General features: G+C 44.4%; 1 protein-coding gene across 4 annotated transcripts in view; it reads left to right on the forward strand.

The window, feature by feature from the left end:
- The window catches only part of Yap1 (Yes1 associated transcriptional regulator), an 88,554-nt gene that overhangs the window by 12,822 nt on the left and 50,510 nt on the right, over positions 1 to 25,222 (forward strand). For all 4 annotated transcript variants that reach the window (XM_085689934.2, XM_085689936.2, XM_085689937.2 and 1 more), the window contains exon 3: positions 21,058 to 21,173. In XM_085689934.2, the coding sequence (XP_085546060.2) occupies positions 21,058 to 21,173 (116 nt within the window). The remainder of the gene's footprint in view (positions 1 to 21,057; positions 21,174 to 25,222) is intronic.

Below are 25,222 nucleotides of genomic sequence, written 5' to 3' on the forward strand. Positions count from 1 at the left end.
AAGGCTGACTCTGATCTCCTGACTACTATCTTTTTGCCTCCATGTCCCAGGTGGGAAGATTACAGGCAAGGATCACCAAGTCTGGCTTTCAAAATAATTTTCTTGTCATTTCTTCTCTTTCTCATCCTCCCATTCTCATTCTGTAGCCCTGACTGCCCATGGCCGGCCTCCCTCCCGGGCCTGAGGATGACTGTGAACATCCGATCTTCCTGCTTCCACCTCCTGAGCACTGTGATCCAGGGTTGGGGTGTGTTAGGCAAGCATCTTACCAGCTGAGCTACACTCCAGCCCCTTTGAGTTTTGAGGCAGAGCTTCATTGTATAGTCCAGGTTGTTTTGGCATTCAAGAACCTCCTATCCTCCGGACTCAGTGTTCCCTGAACCCAGAGGCAGCTGGAGACTTTGGAGAGGGTGATGTGGTCATGCAGCCTCGGCTGGCCTAAACTCTGCTAATCTTGGACATCACTTTATACCAGCTAGGCCAGTAGTTCACTAAACCAGCACAAAATTGGAGTCAAAAAACAAGGTTGTTTTTTTAAATTTTTAAATTATTATATGTATGAGTGTATATCCTGCATGCATTTATGTAACGTGTGCTCTATCCTAAATCAGAAGAGGGCTTCAGAACCCTTGAAACTGGTGGTTGCTTGAAACATGTGGGTGCTGGGAATGGAACCCGGGTCCTCTGTAAGAGCAACACATGCTCTTAACCCCGCAGCGATTGTCCTAGGCCTTCCTTTTCATTTGTTTGTTTTGAGTCAGAGTATGCATGGCTGTCTGGCCCTGGCTGGCCTGGAGCTTGCTAAGTAGACAAAGCTGGCTTTGAATTAGGAGCATTGGAGCAATCCCCCACCTCTTCCTACTCTAGTATTGGAAGGATAGGTGGGTAACAGCCTGGCTTTATATATTGATTTTTGAGATAGAGCCTTGAGCTGTCAGCCTTTACTCTTCTCTCTGCCTAGCCTCTGAAGGTGTCTGGAATTAATCACAGACCTGCATCGCCATGCCGGGGTGCCGCCATGCCGGGGTTCCAGTTTGGTTCTTTGACCAGTTTTATGAGACCTGTGAACATCAGCACAGCCCTTTCCATTGCTGTGTGAGTTCAGTGTCTGTCGCCCTCTTCGCCCCTCCCCAGGACTGCACATGAGAACTCCTGCATTCTAGGCAGTTGCTGTACAACTGAACTGTATCCATAGCCCTATTTTTATTTCTTATTTTTATTTTGTGACGTGGTTTAAGTTTCCCAAAGTGACTTCGAACTTGGTCTCAGTCTCTCAAGTGACGGGGATTATACGCTTGGACCACCAGGGCTGCCTAAGTTCAGTTATTTCCACAGTAGTCTGGCTCCGTTGTATGACTAGACTACGGGTTAAATTGCTGCTGCACTATTGGGAAACATGAGGTTGTTCAGTAATGTTGCAAGAGTGTTCATGTGTCAAGGCAGGACTTACATGCACGCACATAGGAATCTAGTGTCTGCTCCCAGCGGACTTGTGCGATGGGACATACAGTGTATGCATCTTTGTCTTGTGCCTATTTACTAATCTTTTCTCTAGGATGTGGAGCTGTTTTTCTGAATTCAGAAAGTTTCCTTATAAGGTCTCTTAAAGAAATGACTGTGTGAGCACATGAGTGTGTGCGCATGATGCACGGCCAGGAGCGGTGGTGAGTCCATGAGTGTGTGCATGATGCACGGCCAGGAGAGGTGGTGAGTCCCCTGAACTGGAGTTAATAAGCGGCGTGGATGCTGGGAACTGAACCCCGTGCTGCAAGAGCAGTAAATGCTTTTAACCTTGTCTCCAGCCTCCTGTGAGATCACCAGTCCTAGTGTGCTTGTGTCAGAGGATAGATGGCCTTCTATCTGTTTGTCGTGGTGCTATCATTAGGCTGGCTTTGCCAGCGAACTCCCTGGGACCCGCCTGTGTTGGGAATATTGTTTTCAGGTGTGTGACTTACATTTACGCTGTATTTGTTTAACTCTGTGAAGCTGTAGTTTTGTGCCTGTTTAAAACACCTGATGGTCCTAATAAAGCTATGAACGGCCAATAGCGAGGCAGGAGCAAGGATAGGTGGGGCTGGCAGGCAGAGCGTATAAATAGAAGGTGAAATCTGAGTGGAGGGAGAATGGGGAGCAAGAGAGCAAGGAGAGGAGGACATAAGGGGCCAGTCACCAGCCTGTCATGGAGAAAGCAGGAAGGAAAGGTATACAGAAATAGAGAAAGATAAAAGAGTAGAACCCCACCCAGCACTCTTGTCTCTGCCTTCTGTCTCACCACTACCTGGGTTACAAGAATGCACCACCACACCCAGCTGTTAGTGAGGGAAGGAGCCCATCTCCTGCAAAGTAAACACTTCACTGTCTGAGCCATCTTCTGTGAATGTTGTGAGTGAGGATCCCGTTCTTACTGCCCTCTATTGAAGGTAAGGTTTTCCTGAAACTGCCCGGCAGTAGTGGCTCACGCCTTTAAATCCCAGCACAAAGGACAGAGGCAGACAGATTTCTGTGACTCTGAGGCCAACCACGGCTACACAAGAGAAACCCTGTCTCAAACAACAACAGATTTTCCTGAACCTGTATATGCAGTACTCAGCTCCATCTTCTGTGGACACCAACATCTGGCGCTCTGTCCCAATTGTTCTCTTCCTGCTTCTGTGTCAGAAGAACCCTGTAGTTACTGAGTCGTGAGCTTCCTGGTGGTGGAGAGTCTATTCATCTTGTATACTACTGACTTGAAGTTGTAGCTTTTTTTATGGTTTATTTAACTTTTATTTTATGTGCATTGGTGTGAAGGTGTCAAATCCCCTGGAACTGGATTTTCAGACAGTTGTGAGCTGCCATGTGGGTGCTGGGAATTAAACCCGGGTCCTCTGGAAGAGCAGTCAGTGCTCTTAACCACTGAGCCATCTCTCCAGCCCCAAAGTTGTAGCTTTTGAGTTTGAAAATTGATCTTCAAATTCTGCAAAGGACCTTCCCTTTTGGGAAGTTGGTATCTCTGAACCTTACAGAATGTGAAGATGGTATGAACACCTCCTTTCTTGATTTCTGGTCCTGATGCCAGAAATATATTTATCTAAAAAATATTGGAGTCACCAGCTCATTTGAAACGTAGTTCTGGTGTTTATTGTTGCAGGGCCTCAGGCCAGCAAGCACTTTCTCACCTATAGTGTGTGAGGCCTGCCAAGCCCGCGCCTAGCCTAAGCTCCTCAGCATTCTCAGCATAGATTACAGACTGGATCCAGGTCACTCTGTTGCTCGAGCAAGTCTCACCCCTTGAGATTGTAGAATGTTCACTTTTAAATTGATGCCCATGTAATGTTGTAGTGGTATTTCATTTGCATTTTAATAAATAAAGCTTGCCTGAAGTTCGAAGAGTCAAGCAGCCGCACTGGCCCTCCTCACAGACCAGGCAGTGTGACTCACACCTTTAATCCCAGCAGCCACGCTAGCTTACCACAGAGTCGTGGTGGTGCTCACCTTTAATCCCAGCACTAGAGAGGATTCTAAAATGGGAGGAGACAGCTCGGAGGCAGGGTCGCCATTTCTGACCGAGGTAGAGGTTAAGAGCCGGTGGCTGGCTGTTTTGCTTTCTGAACTTCAAGCAAGCTTTATTTATTAAAATACAAGTGAAATATCACTACTTAAGTGGTAGTTCTTGGGAGTAAGAGTTAACTTATTAGGTTAGCAGATTCATCAAAATGTATGTGGGTAGAATTTAGACACTGACTGACTTGTCATTCTGTAATTCTTCCAGTCTTATGTGCTTGAAATATTACAATAAAATTTATGAACAGTAGTGTTGAAAGGATTTTTACTTTTCCAACCCCGTGTGAGTCTGCAGTAAAGATGGAGAGTCCTTAGCCTATGGGGTAGAGAAGTAGCTGGATTCCATCCTTTATTCCACTGTCCTCCCATATAAACCATACACACACAGTTAGTTTTAAAATTACCTTCTATGCCTGTAGTTGTCATTATTATTATTTTTTTTGCTGGTTTTTTTGTTTGTTTTTTGTTTTTTTTGAGACGAGTTTTTCTGTGTAGCCCTGGCTGTTCTAGAACTCGCTCTGTAAACCAAGCTTGCCTCATCTGCCTCTGTCTTCCCGAGTGCTGGAATTAAAGACATGTGCCACCATGCCTGGCACCTTCTTCGAACTTTAGTGTCCGCCTTCTCGTGAGGCTGTGTCTCCTGTTACCATGGAGTGACTCTGACTGTTTAATTGGCACAAAGCAGTCTATACCCTAGTTTCCTTACTACACACAATTTTGACTTTCTGCTGATAGAAATGTTACAGGATTGTTGGTCACACTGTGAACCCTGAGATTGCATTATTTACTGGAAAAACCTGCTGCTGTCTGTGGTGTGGCTCAGCCCTAGCATATACCTTCAATCTAAAGAGCTTTCAGCTTGAATATTGTAACAGGATTAAATAAAATCAACCATAGGTCAAGAGGTGTAGCAAGCAACCAGTTGATTATTAAGAAAAATCATAGGAAGAGGGAGTCAGGAGGACAGAGAGGGAGGGACACCCATTCCAGGTGGAGGAGTTTTGAGGCAGCTTAGGAGAGGCTGCCCTTCTGGGGTGGTGGCAGCTGCTTTCTTTTCTTCTCTGAGCTAGGTTTTCACCCCAGCATCTGGCTCCCAGGTCTTTATTGATAAAATAGATCAGTAGAGATTTAGTTTAAAACTAACATATAAATAAAAAACTTAAGCAGTTAGAAGATATAGTTAGGGAGAAAGTGCAAGGCTGTTTAACTAAAGCTTTGCTTCTTAAGCTGTGAGCAGCGTTTAAAGCAGTAGGTTAGAGTTGGGAGGTGCAGGTTCAGGCTGCGCTGGCTCAGATTTGCTCTAGAACAAATCTGTCTTGTGCACACCTTTAAATACTTGGGAGACAAAAGCAGGTGGATCTCCGAGTTTAAGGCCAGCCTGGGCTACAAAACAAGTAGAAAAAGCAAAACCAAATCTTGTGGCTCACAGTTTTACTTGGTTATTAAGTAGTTTCCCGTCAGGCAGTAGTGACGCCTTTAACCCCAGCACTCGGGAGGCAGAGGCAGGTGGATCTCTGTGAGTTCGAGACCAGCCTGGTCTACAAGAGCTAGTTCCAGGACAGGCTCCAAAGCAACAGAGAAACCCTGTCTCGAAAAACCAAAAAAAAAGAAAAGAAAAAAAAAAGTAACTTCCTAAATCAGAAATAAGCATTTTTGTGTTTTTTAAAGAAACATATATATATATGAATGGATGCCGGTTAATTTTAATTCGTTAATTTTAATTCACAAATAAGTGAAGTTTGTGTTTTTCCTAAAACTGCAGTGCTAATATCCACCTAACTACTACAGTGGTGAGCTAAATAGCACAGACAGGTGACACTATATTCCATGTGAGAATAGCGTCATCCCTTAAAGAAAGAACCAAGCCAAGAACAATGTTAAAGAGCAAGAATATCTACTCCGTAAAAAAGCAGACCAACAACCCAAGACAGGAGTCTTGATTTGTGTCTCGCACACAGTATGGCATCCAGCCTATGGTGGATGTTTAGTGTCCACTGTTGGGACACCAGAGCAGTTTCTCTGTAAAATTAGGATCAAAATGGACATCACTCAGCTTTACCAACTCTAAAGTGCTGTGACGGTTGATGATGCACACTTCCTGTCGGTTCCCATTTCTGTATCCATAGTAAACTGAGTTTGTTTTCTGATGTTTGTTGAGTTCACAGTGCATCTAACTTTTCTGAGTTAGGTTCTCACAGGCCTGCATGGCCTGTAACACTGTAGAACAGCCTGTCCTCAGACTCACAGGTCCAACTTTCTCTGCCTCTGTTGTGCAATATTAGTTTAAGATACATTTTGTTTATTCTGTGTAATAAGAATGCAAAAATTTGTTGCATTCTTTTATGTTGCATTTGTTCAACTCTATAGCTGTATTACTTTGCCTGTCTAAAGCACCTGATTGGTCTAAAATAGAGTTGAATGGCCAGGGGTTGGGCAGGAGAGGGAATGGGCGGGACTGGCGTGCAGAGAGAATAGGAGAAATCTAGGGAAGAGAGCAAGGATCGAGAAAAGAGGAGAGGATTCCAGGGGCCAGCCACACAGCCAGCCACACAGCCAGCCCGGAGAGTGGGAAGAAAAAAAAGAATAAAGAAAGGTAAAAAACCCAGAGGCAAAATGTAGTTAAAGAGAAGCAGGGTAATTTAAGTTAGAAAAACTGGCTGGAAACAGGCCAAGCTAAGGCTGGACACTCATAAGTACTGTGATGTAACTGGCGTTAATGGAGGAAATCTTGCCACGGCAAGAAAACCAGCGTTTCTCTGGATATAGTTCTGATGAGAATATAAGTCTTCCACGAAACACTTGTCCTACACATAGGTATGAAAGTGTCACTCTGTGGCCAAGGTGGAGGAAGTTACTGGGAGGTGTGTGTCGGGGGAGCTGTACCCATTGTTTAAAAAAGAAAATTAGAAAATTGCATGCGGAGACAGAGATAGGCAGATCTCTGAGTTTGAGGCCAGCCTGGTCTACAAAGAGCTAGTTCCAGGACAGGCTCCAAAGCTACAGAGAAACCCTGTCTCGAAAAACCAAAAAGAAAAAAGAAAAGAAAAGAAGAAATGATAATGATAATGATAATCTAATCTATGCTAATCTAAAATCATTAATTAAAATATTTGTCTTATTTAGGAAAATAATTGCTTATCAATCACATTATAAAAAAAAATAAAGCGTGAGAGTTAAACTTCTGGCTGTTTCTCATCTGTGTCCTCTCTGACCTGAGAGGCTTCTGGACTTCTGAAGGAAGAGCTGCCCGTTGTGACAGCAGCCACATAATCTCCAGATTTCAAGTGTGCTCTTTGCCATCATTTTAATTTTGGACTTCTTGATCGTCAAATACAACTTAGAACTACTTACAGGCTGTAATGATGATTGCAGATGGCGCATTGACTCAAATTGATATTATTACTTACGCACTCATGGTTAATTAGCTATTTCAGTAGTTGGATGTTGAGCCCTTAGGATCTGCAAACTTGTGAATGCACTGTGCGTGGTATCCCTGCTTGGGCAGATCCGCCCTGCCTGGACATCTACCTGTGCGTGTTAGTGCTCTTAAGGTGGTGTCAGATTTCATCTTCACCACATGTTGTATAAGGGACCTGCTTTACCTGTTCACCTGTCTGGGTCTGGGTCCACTTGGACAGTGTAAGCAGTTGTGTTACCTGCTGGTTCCCAAGCTCCCTGGTCATTCTGATGTGTGAATTCGCTGGTCACGTAGTGGAATGAATGGAAAATGTTTGAATTCAGCAAATCCTTGGTATCTACTCTTCCCTGTCATCTAACAGGATTGAGCTGAGGGTAGGTGGAGGCTCCCTTGACAGTTTTAGAAGCCTCAGCCGAGTCTAGACAGCTCCTTCACCTGCCCTAGGCGTCAGCTGCTCCTCTAGATAAGCATTCCCTTATTATTTGATAAAGATACATGGTTGTGCGTGAGAGTACCATGTAATCTCTGAGGAGCCATAGGAATGTCTTTTGTTACTCGGGGTTTTAAAGGCGAATTGAGTTACTAAAGGAGAAGTTACGTAGGTATTTGCTTTGTCTGAAGAGCAGTGTTGTGGTCCTGGCCCCTGCCTCTCAGTTGAACCCAGGGCCTAGTGTTCTCTGGGCAGGAGCCGCCCTCACCACAGCCTAGACCGGGTTAGAACGTGGTGAGGATCATGTAGGCTTGCGTTGCTACACTTTGGTGAAGAAGTGACATCAAAGACCCCGTGAAAGGGTCTTTCTGTGAGCTAGAAGATCCACCTGCCCCTGCCTCCTGAGTGCTGGGATTAAAGGCTTGTGCCATTTAGTAGTATAACTTCGTGTGTGTGTTTGTGTGTGTGTGTCTGTTTGTCTGTGTGGGGGGTTGTACACAGGAGAATAGGTGTCCTCTGAAGCTGGTGTTGAGGCAGTTGTTAGCTGTCTGATATGGGTCCTCTGCAAAGTGGTATACTCTTGACCCTTCAGCCAACCAGCCAGCCAGCTAGCTAACTCTATCTACCTTAATTTTGAGATAGTGTCTCTTATTGAGCCTGAAACTGGTTGAATACCCTCGCTGGCAGGGAGCTCTGGGGACTTGCGTCTCTGCAGCCCCAGTTCTGGAGTTACAGATGTCCTTGCCACGTTTGGCCTTTTTAACATCTCCTCATGCTTTTGACGCAGGCACATAACTGACTTGAGTTGTCTCCCCACCTCCATGACTTCCCACCCCCCCCCCCCCTTATTTTTTTTGCCATGCTGGAGATCCTGGCTCATTTTAACTCCCTTAATGGGCCTGTCCTGGTTGGAGTGCCATGCCTCTGGGGCTGATACCGAGAGTAATGGCTTCTTTCACCTTTCCTCATTCAGATAAGGTATCCTTACTCCTAACGACCTGTTAAGACATTTACCCAAGTGTGGGGTTGAAGGGTTTGTAGAGAGGCATCTGCCATTTGTGAATGTGATGACCAGCTCACTCCTAGCTGCAGACTTTTAAACAAGAGTCTTAACACTGTTTAACCCATTGTAAATGAAATTCCATCATGTTTTAATGTAACATTTTTAGCTGCACATAATAGAAATCCTACAAGTCTTTCTCAATTTGTATATAGGATTAGCACAAGTTTCATCATGGTCTTGATGTGGAATATCTTCCATGTTAGTAAAAGAATCAATAATTTTAAGTAGAGACAAAAGACCTGCTCAAGGAAACTTGCCGTCTGACTCGTGTCTGGACTTACTCTCCTTGTGTGGGATTGTTCAGAGTGCCTTAACTGATTTTACTCTGGTGCCCCTGCAAGTGCAGAGGATCCCGCTGCTCTCGGGATCCGGCCTGGCCTTCTGGATGGCAGCTTGTGCACTGCAGCATTATTTATCTATTTTTGTAAAGGGTTGCTAATCGCCTGGTGCCTCCCTGTCTGAGTCGTGTGCTGTGGACTGTCTGCATGAAATCATTTGATAGGCTCTCTCCTTTCTGCAAAAATGCTGCCTGTATTTTTAGTTCACCACCCTGGCTTAAAGTGAAATTATTTAATAGAAATATTTAGAGACCAGAAGCTTACTTTGAACAGAGCTGGTATTAACCGGACCCTTTTTAGAATAGCTCTGTGTTTAAAAACATGTGTCAGTATAGTTAAGAAATATAATTTATTTATCTTACCTTTGGCTAAGACACATACACAGCCTCTCTCTCTAACTGTTTCTAAGCATGGGCTTTTGTTTAAAAGGAAAATTAGTGTGCCCAGTTTTTTTTTTTTCTTTTTTGTTGGCAGGATTTTACTTTAGCCCAGGCTGGTTTCAAACCCACATGATTCTCCTGCCTCAGTCTCCTGAAAGCTGTAACTCTAGGCGTGAAAAACCACACCCAACTCACCTAGTTTATTCCTGCATTGTGCTTTAGATACGAAGACCTACAGACTCTGTGGTAGTGATTAACAGCCCCTTGGACTAGTCTTCAGAAGACTTGGAAACCGGAGTTCATATCTGAAATGTGAGATTGTGACCTCTGGTCCAGAGGCCAGCAGTGCTGCCGACTGGACCAACCCCTGCTGCTTCCGAAGAATAGCCGGTCACTGCAGTGGTTAGAGCTCACTGGTCCCCAGCAGTGGGTCAGCACCTCCCACACGGGTTGCTCTTGGTGTGTCCTGAACTGATGACTGGTGAGGGGACACAAAGAGGCCGGGTTCTCTAACACATTGGAGATGCCGCTAATGCCTGCGGCTACCTCTGCCCTTGCCCACCTCAGTTCTGAAAGTGGGAAGAAGCGACTGTTGGTAGGGCAAACAGTGCATAATAAACATGGAAATACATAATAACATACCTCAGCCTCTCATACTGAGAAACTTGAGCCTTAAAACCACGAACTGAGAAGGAAATCGAAGCTTCAGGAACTGCTGGTTAAGGCATATAACTTTAGACTTCTTAGAAGTATATAATACTTTAAGAATTTAATGTGATGTATTTCGACCATGTTCATCCCCATCTCCTCCAGGGCTAAGAAATTTGTAAGTTCTTGAGGACGAGGCTAGTGTAGGCTAGTCTGGAAGTTACTGTGTAGGCCAGAGTGGCCAGCACCAAGAGGTGTGTGTGCACTGGCTTCTCTGGCATGTCACATTGGCCGCTGCGGGAATACTCCTCAGCTTCAGCTCCAGTTTGTATAACTTTGATATCTGACCTCTGAAATTAGGGTATTTCTTAGTTGTGATTTGCCTAGGTAACCTTGCTCGCCATGAGGGGCCTGTCTCAAATACCAAGAAGACACAAATGCAATAGAAAGGCTTATCTGATGTATACCTACATAGTCAGGTGAGGGCTTTGCTCTCCTTGCTCTCTGGCTGACAACCACAGAAAGCTGAGCCTTGATGTACAGGTTTAAAGTCCACAGACTAGAACCCAGATGCCTGCCTTGGAGCCATAGCTTATACCTTCACATTGTTCATACTTAATTAGCATAAGCTGTTGGTTTTTACTGAATTTCTCATTTAGTCTCATTATAATGATTCAACAGTGGTGTAAAATGTCTGCCAGAAATGTGCCACGTTCCCGCAGATCCTAGCGGTTGTTTGGATACTGTAAAGAGAGCACAGTCTCTTACAGTTTTGAGATAATTAAATCTCATTTGCTGTGATCAATATAGATTTCTACAGGAAGTGAGCAAGAAGTCCGAATTTACCTCCAAAGAATTCCCCAGAATGACTTCCAAATAAGGAGGTCCTTCCTGTGTTATCTTTGGAATGTTAAAGGAAGTGATTTTTCCTGTTTATTTACTGTATTCTGTATATACCACTTTTTTATTTTTCTATCCTTCTATGATATCAATGAATTGTCCTTAAAATGACTGTCTGTTGGTTCTTTGTTTAACTTAATAATACTAATGAGCTCTCACCCCAAATTTTAATATTGCCAAGCTTGGTGCCTCATACCTATTGGCACTTAGGAGGTGAGGCAGGAGAATTGCCATGAGATTGAGATCAGTTTGTAACTACAGAGTGGAAAATCTCTTTGAAAAGAAGAACCCCTCCCCACCATCATCTTATACATGTATGTATTTATAAATATTTACTAGAAACCATTTCATCTCATTAACTTCATGGTTATCCTCGGTTATTTTAGAGCAATTAGCATGATTTGCTCTGACATGAAGCCAGAATTTTGAATGGCTTAGTTTTGTTTCATTCATTCATTTGTTTTTGAGTTTGAGATAATGTTTCTTTATGTAGCCCTGGCAGTCCTGGATCTCACTCTGTAGACGAGGCTGGCCTCTAATTCAAAGATCCACCTAAGATTAAAGGCATGTGCCACAACTGTCCAGCAAATTTTGAATTTAGTCTTTTAAATGGTGAGCAGTGTGCTGACCTTGGGAAGGTTTGGACTCTGGGTGACTTGAAGAGGTTAAATTTTGCTCTGCCTGCAAGAGTGTCTTGATTTGCCTGTGAGCATCTGCTTGAAGCTTTTGAAGAGCCGGAAGAGTGTTGGTTTGAAAGTTGAGGCATTTGTTATTGCCCCCTGTGCAAGAGATGGAACTGCATGGTCAGACCCTGCCTCAACCACCCCAAACCAGGAAAAAAAAAGCAGATTAAAGATCCATTGAATGTTTATATTAATACCTAGTATTTGTTTCAATTTGGGGGGTAGCCATATAACATTAGAGTTATTATTGAGTTATATGCTATGGGTTTGTTTGTTTTATTTTCTTTTGTTTTTTTAAATAGAGACCAATTTACCCATACTGGCTTCTGGGGATGTGGGGGGGGTGCTTCAGGGAGTGTGTGGTGGGTGCTCCTGGGGTGGGGGTGCTTCTGAGATGTAGGGGACATGCTTCTGTGGGTGTGGGTTTGGTTGTTTTGCTTTTAAGCGCGCACCATGTATGTACACAAGCATGTTTGAGGAAGTCAGAAGAGAGTTTGGGAATTGGTTCTCTCAACTTGTCATCAAACTTCTATGTAACCCAGCCCCCTTTTTTTCCTTTTCTCTTTTTCTTTCTTGAGACAGGGTCTGACAATTAAACCAGACTAGCCTTTAACTTGAAGCAACCCTTCTGCCTCAGTCTCCCAAGTCTGAGATTCTGCATCACTTCCTTCCTGAGAGGTTTTTTTTTTTTTTGAGTATAGTATCATATGTCTTGTACATCATACCAGTCAGTGTCTGAAGTATCTTTTTAATTAATTAATTAATTAATTAAAAATTCCCACCTCCTCCCTGCCTCCCTTTTCCCTCCCCCTGTCTGAAGTATCTTTATGTATTTTCTGTCTGTTGTAGTTTCTTATTGTTCAAGTAACTGAGGTTTTAATGTGGGGGTAGGGCCTGGAAAACACAAGGAGGTGAAAAGAACAAATAAATACCCCTTATCTCTTGGCTCATGGATAACACTTGACTGTATTTTCAGGCTTTTTGAATTACAGACTTGGATACTATCCGACAGCTCTTCAGTAAAAGGTCACCATTTGTCTCCCACTAGCAGCGCCTGAGTAGGGCAGATCTGAATGAGATTTTTTTTTTTCTCCTGAGGCAGGGTTTCTCTGTGAACGGCCCTGGCTGTTCTGGAGCTGTCTCTGTAGACCAGGCTGGCATTGAACTCACAGAGATCCACCTGCCTCTGCCTCTCAAGTGCTGGGATTAAATGCATGAGCCACCACCTTCTGGCCCAAATGTGACCTCTCTTAGTCTCATCCTGGTAGACTATATATTATATATTGTTTACCTCCAGGTATGTATTATGTTGTGGTTTTTACTTAGTTTTGAAACTTTTTTATTTATCAGATGTGCTCTTGCACAGAGGCAGAAAAATCGCTTCACGCTCAAGGCTAGCTTGGTTTAAATGTGAGACCTCTCCAAAGAAAAGGAAAGGGAAAGGGCTGGTCTAGATAAAGCTTGCATGGTTCACAGACACTTGGTGCTTGTGTGCCCCTGTGTGGAGGAAAGATGGCAGCTTTATAGGGGTCAGTGCCCTCGTTCTATAAAGTGGGTTTTTAAACTGACAGCAGAGCCTTTGCCCTCACAGCCATCCCCCTGGCCTGCATCCCTGTCTCCAGGCTGCGCTCCATTGTTTGTGTCGGCCACATTTTGCTGTTCACTTGCTAGTGGGTGTTTCGGTTGTCTCCCTGTGGACTGCTGCCCCGTGGGCCGCTGTGAATTGTGCAACTTGAACGTGAGTGCAGGAAGCTTGAGTCCTTGTTGTGAGTTCGTTTGGGTCATCTAGAAGTGGGGATTGCTGAATCATTTGCCGATTTTACGTTTGCTTCTGAGGAACTTTGAAACCTACTTAGCAGTGTTTTGCGCTCCAGTCTTGCACAAAGGTAACACTTGCTTCGGAATCGTGAAGTCTTGTGATTTCCATGTTCTCTTATGACTGGCTTTGTCGTGGGTGAGAGGACTCCTTTTTGTTCTGTGCTGGGAATGAAACCAGGGTGTTGCTCTGCTACTGAGCTGTGCCACCAGCCCCACTGCGAATATTTATAAACTCTTATCTTCCTCTGTGCACTATATGAGGAATTCAGAAAGACTGAGACTCTTCAGGAAGTACCGACATCATCTGAACACACGTGGCACCTTCACCTCCCCCCCCCTCCACCTCCTTCAACATTATATTACGATAGGCAGGATTAAATGGACTGATGGCCTCTTTGGGTGTGACCCACAGTCTAGAGGCCTTCCTCTTACAGCATCTGTTTTGGCAAGAAATCGGGGACCACGTTTTATATCTCCTGCTCACTGGTATCGTGTGGTGAGCAACTACCATGAGTCTCATTTTTGTCATCCACAGTGAGGGACGATTACCCTGCAAGATTCAGAATGCCCAGCCAGCAAGAAGTCCATTGCCGTCCACTTACCCGAGGCCAGATGATGCCACTGAGCACAACTCTGTTCCCAGGAGTCAAGGCAAGAGGCCTTGGCATGGTTGCTGAGTATTTTCCTCCACACTTTCAGAAAGCATATGAGAAACAGGACCATTTGTACAATGCATAGAGAAAGCATTGAGGAGTCTTCAGCTGGGAGTTGACTGACACCCTCATGAAGTGTCTCTGTGTGCCTTATTTTTCAGCTCCTGGTTGGCCATAGTAGTACAGCTCTGGGTAGGGGTGAGACACAGCACCCAAGCACATTTCCCTCTGGGTTCAGCTGAGGGAAGCTGGGCTACTGAGTGTTTTAGACCTTTGCAGGTATGGAGTTGGGCAGATGGTTGGATTCTAACTGCACTGTACAGTATGATTTGGCCTTAAATCAGAAGTTCTTTATTCTGATTTAGTTACTGAATTAGGGACTCTAAGGTTTAGATTATACCTGGATAAGTGTCGAGGACCAGCCTGACAAAAATACCACTTGCCAGGGTAGGGGCGTGGGGATTTAGAAATATAAGTAAAGAATACAAAGATGCGTGAAAAATAATAAAATGGAAACCATAGAGTAGGAGGGGGGTGGCATTCCAGCGAGCACTGAAATCGCCCTTGTTTAATTTTCCATACCCTTTTGTACCCAATACAATAAGGGAAATAACGTAACAAAAGACTTCATTAACATGATACAAACGACAACTCAGTCAGTTGCTTTAACACTTTGAGGCATCAAGTCATTAGCATTTTGCTGTTTAGGTTTACATTTTTGGGCCTCCACAATAAGGAAAGAAAAAAAATACAGCTTTCTTAGAGTAAAACTTAATCCATGAGATAGTAAGGAAAGAAAGGAAATTCATGTTGGTATCTCAATTTCTCTTCTATAAACCACCATGTAAAGTTAAGTGCGGAAGTCACACAATTCGATGGTTCAGTGGATAACCGGGCATCCACTGTGGGTGGACATGACTACGGAGTTCTGTCAAGGGAAAGGTTACCGGGTCATACTCACACTGGAACTGTGGGAAAGGGGACAGAGAGGAGTTAAGTATGATATGGACGTTGTTTTGTTTTCCCTGCATAACCAGTGAGTTTATTTTTACAGTTTTGTAGCTTATGTGTGTGTCTGTTTGAGTGTATTCTACACGTGTGTGGGTGACCTTAGAGGCCAGCAGAGGGTGTCAGATTCCCCGGACCTGGGGTTATAGGTGATGTGAGCATCTTGATGGGGTGTTAGGAACTCATTTCCGGTCTTCTGCAGGCCAGCAAGGACTTTTAACCACTGAGCCATCTCTTCAGCCACTTGATATAATGACTGTGTTTTTGATCTCAGCACCCAGGAGGTAGAGGCAGGTGGATCTCTGAGTTTGAGACTGGACAGCGAGGGCTATGGAAAAACCCTGTGTCAAAATGCATACATACATACATACATACATACATACATACATACATACACGCACACACAAATGGAAGGAAGGAAAGAATAATGACTTGTTTATGGAGATTGAAAGTCTGTTGGTTAAGTCCTAGCAGCCAGTTATGCCGTAGATCGTCTCTGTCCCCTGCAAAGAAGTGTTAATATGTTTCAGAATGTAATGGAATTTCACAGTCATTAACTGAAGAAGAAAGGTCTAATGTCACTTGTGACAGGATTTGTTTCAGTACATCAAGAGAAAGGGAAACATTTATCTGTATTTAAAATTTAGTGTTGAAAGTTCACTGATAATATTCTTAAGTTAGACAACTTGCTTAGGTTGGATGAGAGTCTAGCATTCATTTTCTTAATAAAGAAGCAATGTAACAGACACGATTCAAGGCTTGTTACACGGCATGGGCTCCAGCAGAGCACTGTTGACATCAGACACCATTCTGGTTACGTTTTGAAATAGGACTGTAACTCAGTTAATGAAGCGCTTGCCATGCAAGCAATGAGACCAAGTCTGTAATTCCCGCCAGCACTGGGGAGGCAGAGACAGGAGGATCTCTTTGGCTTCTGCTTAGGTAGCCTTCCTAGCCAAATGAGCAAACTCCAGACTCGGTCAGAGTTTATCTTGGAAACTAACGTGGAGGGGGCCAAGGAAGATGTCAGCCTCTGGCGTATGCACACACAGATGTGAACACAACACAGATACAGTTTTATTCAGCCATTTACAGTCTGGGTAAGTGAGCTGTTGTTCTTGTTTGGTGATTCTCTCTTTGTCACAGCTGCTGAGTGAGGGAGGGGCCGGGAATGGGAAGCTGCTAGACCTGCCTGGGATGTGGCAACCTCTCTCCTTAATCCATCATCCATTACCTCTCCCCTCAGAGTGTGGGAACCCAGGGGGCTTTACCAAAGTTTAAAGTTATAAAAATAACAGTTATAGATAATAATCAAATAGCAAAACAAAAGAGTTCACACACTGCTGAGTTAAGAGCAAGTGTGACTTTGCTTTGTGTCTATTTGTATAGAAGGCCTGTCTTTTCATTTTTGGTATACAGTCGATCTTTTTGTTTTCTGAGACGGGTTCTTAAACTGTAGTCCAGGCTGGTATAGAATTCACTGTACAGGCCAAGGTGGTCTCAAGCTCGTGACAGTCTGCCTTCATCTTCTAGGTGCCTCAGTCACAGACAGAAACCTGTGCCAGGCAGGGAGCTTGTCTTTTCTCCCCCAAAAATGAAGCATGAAAAATTTGTTCCAAGTTTTGGAATCACTCCTAGGAGTGCCTTCCTGCTGCTGCTGCTGCTGCTGCTGCTGCTGCTGCGACTCTTTTTAGAAGACTGATGACATTTTATAATATTATCCAATTGTTGTCAAAAGAAAATCTTATATGTGGGTGCTGGCAAGAGAGGCTTGGCAGTTCAGAGCACTTGCTGTTCTTGCAGAGGAAGTGAATTTGGTTCCTGGCACCGGTAGGGTGGCCCATAAACATCTGTAACCTAGTTCCAGGGACCTGATTCTATTTTTAGGTCTTCACACACGCACACACTCATGCAGGTAGATATTCATTATACATAAAGAATTTTTTTTTAAAGAAAATATGTAGAGGCTCAGTGGCTAAAAGGACCCAGGCAGCCTGATGGGATTCCTAGACCCCACATGATGGGAGAAAAGCCCCGACTTCCGAAAGTCATCTCACACACAAAACAATTGAAAATTCTTAAAGAAAATACGGCTTTAAGATTCTTCTGTGATGTTTAGTGGGGCTGGTGTTGTCAGCCGTAGTTTATGTGAGTTGCCGTTTTCCACTTGTTTTAGTGTGTAGTCTGCCATTTGGAGAATGTTTGCAAACTTAACAGACCATCCTGTCCTAGCGGTCGTGTTGTGTTAGCAGTTGAAGTCAGTGTGGCTGTAAATATGTGTTGGATTCAGCTCCTGATCTTTAGTAAGATGGTTTCCCTTCATGTAGGTTTGGGAACCAGAACACCCAAAGGACCTTTATTTGCCGTAGCCATGAGCCAGTGCATTGAGCAGGTCTCGGGCGGCCACTGAGAGCTGATCAGATCGGATGGACTACCTAAGCTGTCTTCTTCCAGGTCCTGCTGCAGTCTAGGGCCTGAGGCTTCATTCCTGTCACAGCAGTGGAGGATGAGAACAGCAGAGCTTCCTGACCTCGGGTCTCACCTTCTCAGCCTTTAATCTGTACAACAGTCACTTTTCTGACCCGTGCTCTGCATTTAAAGGCAGTTTGGTTAATCAGCCTCAGTAAGACTGTGAAGCAGTGAAAGCCTAATCTGGTATTTTTAGGTAAAATAACAAGTCTATAAGATGATTTAGGAGACAATTTAAAATTGCTAGGAGTCAACCAACCTTCCTTCCTTCAGTTTTTGAAACAGAATTTCATTTTGGAGCTCAGACTAACTTTGAATTCATCACAATCCTCCTCCTGCCTCAGCCTCCTGAGTGCTGTGGTTTCTTGTTTCATTCTTTTTCCTGGCAATACCAGTTAGGAAAGGCTACAAGTCCTTGAGAACTCCCAAACCTCGAATTTGGCTTTTGTTCTCAGCCCACATATGCTGACTTTTTCATTTTCTGTATCATAAAAGAAAAAGCCAAGCTGTGAGCTTGGGAGAAGTGGTGTCCATTGCTGCAGTGTTGTGACAAGCATGTTGAATGTAACTGTGGAGAGAGACACCATTTGGCTGAAGATGACCTCACCGGGAGCTGTTCCTCAGTTCAGCTCCCTCTAGGAGCAGCTCCTGAGGGAAGGTGTGTGGTCTCTTAGCTGTTTCCTGTTCATGAGCAGGAAACCTTCCATCCAGGTCAGGTTACAAAGCGCTGTGCCATTTTACTCTGAATCATTTGTCACAGGCACTTTGGCCTCTGCCCACACGCTCTTGGGCTTTTCTGACTGCCCAGCACTTTGCCTGACACTCTTGAAAAACTTGCCATAGAAGAAAAGTGTGTAAGTTGTCCTTATCAGAGAATTATGTCTTGTTTTTTTCCTCTGAGCCTTTGAGACTTTTGAAAGGTAGGTGATGGGTTTCTAAGAAGGAACGGCTGTGATCTCCGACTAGACCTGGAGAGGTCAGACTGAGCAGTGGACCGCTGTCTAGAGCCAGTTAAGCACAGGCTTCCCTGGTTTGAGAATAGCCTGTAGCGTGTGGCTATAAATAACACTTTCACAACGGGCATGGATTTGATAAGGGGCAGGAAATCTGGCCCAGCTGCCAACAACGACAGCCAAAGCTCAGAATTCAAACAGTCTTCACACCCAACCTAAAAACACCCTTGTGCTTTCTTTCCTAGAGCCAGAGTTTCTATGCAGCCCTGGCTGGCCTAGAACTCCCACTTCCGTCTGGGTCCTGGGATTAATGGTATATACAGTAGACCAGCCCCTGGACCAACCAACCGTTTCTTCTTCTTCTTGAGACAGACTTTCTCTGTGTAGCTCTGGCTGTCCTGGAACCCGATCTTTGTAGACCTGCCTCTGCCTCCTGAATGCTGGGATTAAAATCATGCCCAGCTAAATCAGCTTTTCTTAATATGAGAAAGAGGTCAGCTGCTTTGGCCTATAAGTGCAAATTGTCTCTTCTGTTTAAAAAACTGTGTGTTGCTTGTTCATGCCATGGTGTCCATGTGGATGTCAGAAGACAGGCTCATAAGAGCAAGTTCTCTGTTTCCCACGTGGGGGGTCAGTGGTTCCAGGAACCGAAACACAGTGCAGCTTGCAGAGCTATCTGCTGGTTCAGAATTGTGTCATCTTGGTGACAGTCTGGAACTAGCACTACTATAAATGAGATCTGATGATATTGTATGTCTATCAATATTGAAAATCTACCTTTGAAAATATTTATTAAACTAAAAAGCTTGTAAAACCTACCTTTTCAGCCTCTTACTCTTCCTTTTATCCTGCACAACTAACCAGACAACTGTCTCCACTCTTGAGATTCTGCATCTGAGGAACATGTAATAGAAGAATGTAACAGTGTAATCTATAAACTTTCTGAATAGAAACATTTAGAAATAGAAACACAAGTGTTTAAACTGGGAACCACTTTCAAGACTGTTGCTACAGAAGGAGGGGAAGAATACCACTCTGTGTGGTAGTCTGTTCTGTGAACTCACTGTCTAGTTATCAGGACTTTAAATTATTAAAATTACTTATTTTTCCCCAGTAAAGATAAAATGATATGCATGCAGCTCTGGTATTTTGGAACTCTGTAGATCAGGCTGGCCTTGAACTAGAGATCCTCCTGCCTCTGCCTACTGAGTGCTGGGATTAAAGGCGTGCGCCTCTATGCCCAGACCTTGATTTTGTATTTGCAAATTAAATGAACAACCAAGAATTAATTAATTTATTTATTTTTTGTTGACTGCCACAGTGTGTGTGTGTGTAGAAGGCAGACTTGGTTCTGCCTTTCCACCTTTTTTATTGGGTTGTAGGGATTAAATTTGAGTTGTCAGGATTTGTGACAAGTGTATTTGCCCCCTGAGCCATCTCACTGGGCTTTGGTTGGTGGCTACTCATTTTTTGCCTTGATTTTTTGAGTTGACCCATTATCTTAGGGTTTTTATTGCTGTGAAGAGACACCGTGACCATGACAGCTCTTATAAAGAGAACATTAATGGGAGTGGCTCACTTCCAGTTTCAGAGGTTCGGTCCTTTATCATGACGGAGCATTGTGACATGTGACATCTTGTCACCACCTTGCGTTGCCGGGGAGCACAGGATGGTTGGTGCCACCTGAGGTCGAAGCACCGGAGCTGAGCAGTGAGGAGGGTGTGCCTTATGAGCTTCTCCTAAGATTTTGGGGGAAACCTATTTAATGGATTAGCGGGAAGGTTACAGGGACAGCTTCAGACACATACAAAAAAATCTAGAAATAATTTTTTTCTTTTTTTAGGGGAAAAGTGTACCAACAATTTGATAAAGGTTCAGTGACTTGTCAAGGGATAGACGGTTTATGTACAGGATTGGGAAGGTGGAGTAAGCTTCAACATCCCCTATATGAGACCTAGCAAATCTTGAACCACGTTTAGGCTGTATGGCCTTGACCTGAGGAGCTGGTCAGAGAGAACTTGTGTGCTTATCCCAGCATTAACACGGGTGTAGTGATAGGCGCCTTTCCTTTCCTGAGCTCGAACGTTTTCTCGGTCCCACGGGTAGAAATACTTACTGTCCTTTCTTTCCACATCCACTGTTGATGAGCGGCTGTCTCCTTCCACTTTAGGATAGTGGTTGTGTATTTATACTGCTTTCATATTTGTGATAAAATAGGTGCCAGAAGCCGTTTGAGAGAGGGAGGGAGCTCGCAGTGTAAGGGCACATTGCATGTTCTGTGGTGGGAAGCTGTAGTTGGTGTCCAGGACATTTCACGGGAACGAGAGAGTCGGCTGTTGGTACTCAGTCCCTTCTCCCGTTCAGCTTTGGCTTTGAAGTATATGTATTAATAGGCATTTTTACTTTTTGTGTTTTACTTTTGAAAGAGAATTTGAGTCCTAAAAGCTTGTTAAATTATCATTTTTAGCCAAACCAGAATTTTAGTCCCAATTCCCACCTTAGGTGATTTAGACACCACTTTCTCTTTGAATTAGAAGTGACACTCTTGTCCTAGGAAACGGTGGTGTCTTGTCACCTAAGCCTCCAGGTTTAAGTTTTTCAGATCTCATACTTAACACATCAGAGGTGAAAGTGTCCCTGAGTGCTGAAGGGGGGGGGCAGTGTGGTGAGGATGTTCTCATTGGACCTCCTTTGCTAATGAGGGGAACCGATCTTAGGGGGTGATGTCTGACTTTCACTTTTCTCTGTCTCAGTCACATCGACCAGACAACAACATGGCAGGACCCCCGAAAGGCCATGCTCTCGCAACTGAACGTCCCTGCATCTGCCAGCCCAGTGGTGCCCCAGACGCTGATGAACGCGGCCTCAGGTGAGCACCACCCTGCTGCAGAGCCGCAGCCTTGCTGTTTGGATACCTGATTCCCTTTAGGGAAACTAGAAAGCTTTCTACCCAGTGCCGTGTGGGCGCATTGTATTTACTTCAAAGTAGCTTGTGTGGACTTTTTCTTCAGCGCCGGCAGCGCAGTCTTCCTCTAGGGTCTAAGTTGTTCTTTCAGTTTTTGGTATCATGTTTGTTTGCTTCTTAATTGTGTGCGTGTCTACAATGACGTGAGAATAACTTTAGGGAGTCTGTTCTTTCCCAGCACCACCTGAGACCAAGGATCAAACTCAGGTTATTAGGCACCAAGCAGCTTTCCCCATGGAACCATCTCCCCCCCCCCCCCAAGCATTCCTGAGGTGGTCTTAGTAGTGATGACGGACCTGGAGTCACGGTCCTCCTACCTCTACCTCCCACCACCGTGTGTGTGTGTGTGTGTGTGTGTGTGTGTGTGTTTGCTGACTTCCGTCTGGGGTCTGCGTTGGCACTCCATCCTTTTGTAATGTGATGAAAAGGACATTGTTTTATTTTCAGTTGCTCTAAAGAAGAAAAGGCACAGCTGTATTGCATGACTGCTCAGGGGTGCTGGACTTCATGCTGCAGTATTCTTAATCCCCCCTTTCTGTTCGTTTGTGTTTGAAATAGAATCTGTTCAAACCAGCCTCAAACTTGCAATCCCCCTGCCTCTGCCTGGTGCTGGTGTACCACCTTGCCACATTTAAACTTATTTTAAACCAGATATTTATACTACCTTAACAGGACTCGTAAGGCCACGTTTGTCATGAACCCCAGAGCCACCTCTCTTACTCTTAGATCTAGCATGTTTTGCCTGCGTGTGTGTATGGTGCACCATGTACATACCTGGTGGCCATGGAGGACAGGAGAGGACATCAGATGCCTTGGAACTGGAGTTACGGATGGTTATGAGCCATGGGTGCTGGGAACCCAACCTGAGATCCTCTGTAAGAGTAGCCAGGCTACTCTGGACCCTCTGGCTTTTGTCTACAGGACAGGGAGGAGCAAAGGCACCTTGTTCACCTCCCTCACCACACACTCTTAGACCTTTCTCTTTGGTTAGAGGGGCCCAAGGCCACAGATGCCACACAATACACACAGAAAAATGTCCTTCCTCTGGACTGACCCCCCACCCCTTTGCAGACCAGTTTTTTTTTTTTTTTTTTTTGGTCTAAGTATTAAAGTAAGAGAATTTGGACTCAGTTACCTTTAAACTTGGAGGTATTAGCCAGTTTTTAAAGTGTGGAAGTCAGATTTAGAATCTGCTAGTGAGCTTTTAAGACCCCACCCCTCACCCTAGCCATTAAACAGTGTGGTAAGTGGCCGAGGAAACCGAAGAGGACAAGGTGGCACTGCGACCAAAAGCTTGTGTGGTGTCCTTGTAGCTTTATTTCTAGTGAATAAATACACTGTCCTTTAAGGAGGACTTTGAGGTTAGACAGTACGAAAAAAAGACCTTAAAAAGTCACCAAATATTTTGAAATGAAACTGTTTTCCCATGCCAGGAATCCAGCACCACAAGGCGAGAGGCAGAAGTGGCAAGTTCCAGGCTAGGCTGCATGGTGAGCCCTGTGCTCCCATACACAGGGTTCCCAGCCTAAGATGCCCAAGTCCCTTACAAAAGATCTGGCGAGTAACTTCCTGTGCGCTTTAAACGCCCTCTAATTTACGTGGTTTAACCATGTAAACAGTTGTCATGCTGGATTATTTTGTGAAGTAGCAAGAAAAACGTCTATATATTTTAAAAATCTTTTTTAACTTTTCACTCAGTTCGAATCACTGCATAGAAAACCCAGGGGTTGTGGGGCCTGCTGTGTATCTCCTGAGGGAAACAGATGCCAGCCAGAGACCAGGCGACTTCATCTGCTGAACACTGAATGCATTGGCAATGATGTGGCTTTTACTCTAGGGTACTTTCCTCCTCCAATTGAGAATTGAAGTTGGGGCCTCACATAGTTGAGGCCAAGGCTGTGCCACTGATTGTCTCTGTTGGCACGCACGCACGTACGTACGTACGTACGCACGCACGTGAGGTCAGGTCTTACGAATCCCTAGCTGGCCGTACACTCACTACGTACCTTAGGCTGACTATGGTCTTCTTCATCCTCTTCTACCTGCCCCTCTCGGGTGCCACCTTGCTCTAAATTAGAGAACATGTTGGTCGTCCTCTGTGACAGTAGACATTTAAGAATGAAACTAAATGCTTTGGAGTGGAAGTTAGAGGAGCTGTAGTTTTGGGGCCCTGTAGATCGAACCCAGATGCTCTTGCTAAGCACCCCTTATGCCTGAGTCACATGTACTCCAGCCTCCAGAAGCCATGATCAACAGACCTGTGTCCACATGGAATGAGAGGCAATGGCCGCTGATTTCAATATATGGGCATCGGTCTCGGGAGAGCGGCTCTGTGCCTGGGGCATGGGTGACTTTGGGGGAGGGGGAATGATGTCTCAAAGATAAAAGATATAAAAAAAGGATTAATTTAAGGCCGGGCGGTGGTGGCGCACGCCCTTAATCCCAGCACTCGGGAGGCAGAGGCAGACGGATCTCTGTGAGTTCGAGGCCAGCCTGGTCTACAAGAGCTAGTTCCAGGACAGGCACCAAAAACTACAGAGAAACCCTGTCTCAAAAATAAAAAAAAAAAATAAAATAAAATAAAGGATTAATTTAAATATAAAGTAAATATGATCGGATATTTTGTAATTAAACTATTTGTAATTACTAGTAGCTGGTTTTACTTCATTTAAAGTAATTTAAAACATCTGTCCACCATGCCGTCTTTGGGACTGTGTTTATATTTGAAGCTCTTTGTGATCAAATATAGGCCTCGGGGCTTTTATCCAAGTAGTGAGTTTCTTTGTCGCTTTCAGACTTAGGAAGTGCATCTGATGTGGGCAACGCCGTGTTACAGACTATGACACTGTGAGACAGATTACATAAAAGACAGATTTCTCTTTTTCCCCTGATTATTTTAAGATGAGATTTGTGAATAATACTAACAAGACATTATTAACAGAAACTCAAGCAGGAATAATATTGTAATGAAACCCACAGTCAGTGCACCCAGGGCCCAGTTTGTCTTGTTAGTTATTCTGACTTCCGTCACAAATAACTTTTTACAAAGTTTTCAAACAAAATGGCCGGTTTTCTTTCCTACAAGGCAATTCAGGTAGTCTGAGAAATGACGGCTGAAATGAGGAAAGTGACTGAGAGTGGAGTGTTTGCAAAAGAGGAGGTGGGAGGGTGCAGGGAGGGAATGAAAAGCGTAAACACGGGTAATATACAACCCTTAGAAGTGGGATTCAGTGTGTCTGACCAGCCTACACTCTGGAAATGGTGGCGGAAAGATCGGGGTTAATGACTAGCTCAGCTACATAGTTTGAATGCCATCCTGGGCTACGTGAGATCCTGAGTCCAAAGAAAAAGAAAAGGAAGAAGAAATTTGCCTATTTCTTTGTGCTGCGGATCAGACCCAGAACCAGGCAAACAATACCACCAAATTGTAAATGTGACCATGCATCTTGGTTAGCAATATAGAACTAGCCACCATCTTACCTAATAGTGTGGACACCGATTGGGCCTGTCGTTCAGTGGGACTTGTAAAGCCCCATCACTGACTCCAGTTCACCCTACCCTGTTCCCAAAATACGAGTCTGTAAATGCAAACTGGCACATGAAGGCAGTACAGAGATTTAAATTTTCCTGTCACTCAAAAGGTAAGATGACCAGTTGGTTTGGAGACGGCTTTGGACCGTACCCAATACCAGGACTCTTCTGAGGCTGGCCAGCACGGGCCTCACATCAGCACATAACCACTTCTGGGGGCAGCTTTCCAGCCGTCCTCTCCCTGCCCAGAGTTTCTCATACATTCTACACAGATGACTTTTGACATCACCCAATGCCACCTACTTCTCAAGTATTCTTATTTTTCTGTTTATTTTTAAGCCCAGAGTAGTTGTATTGAAAGCTGAATTTATAATTAACCGTTTTGTTTTTGTTTTGAGGTGGCTCCAACTGCAGCCCAGGCT

This window comes from Myodes glareolus, chromosome 4 (assembly GCF_982192425.1).
Source record: "Myodes glareolus chromosome 4, mMyoGla1.1, whole genome shotgun sequence".
Classification (NCBI taxonomy): Eukaryota; Metazoa; Chordata; class Mammalia; order Rodentia; family Cricetidae; genus Myodes; species Myodes glareolus.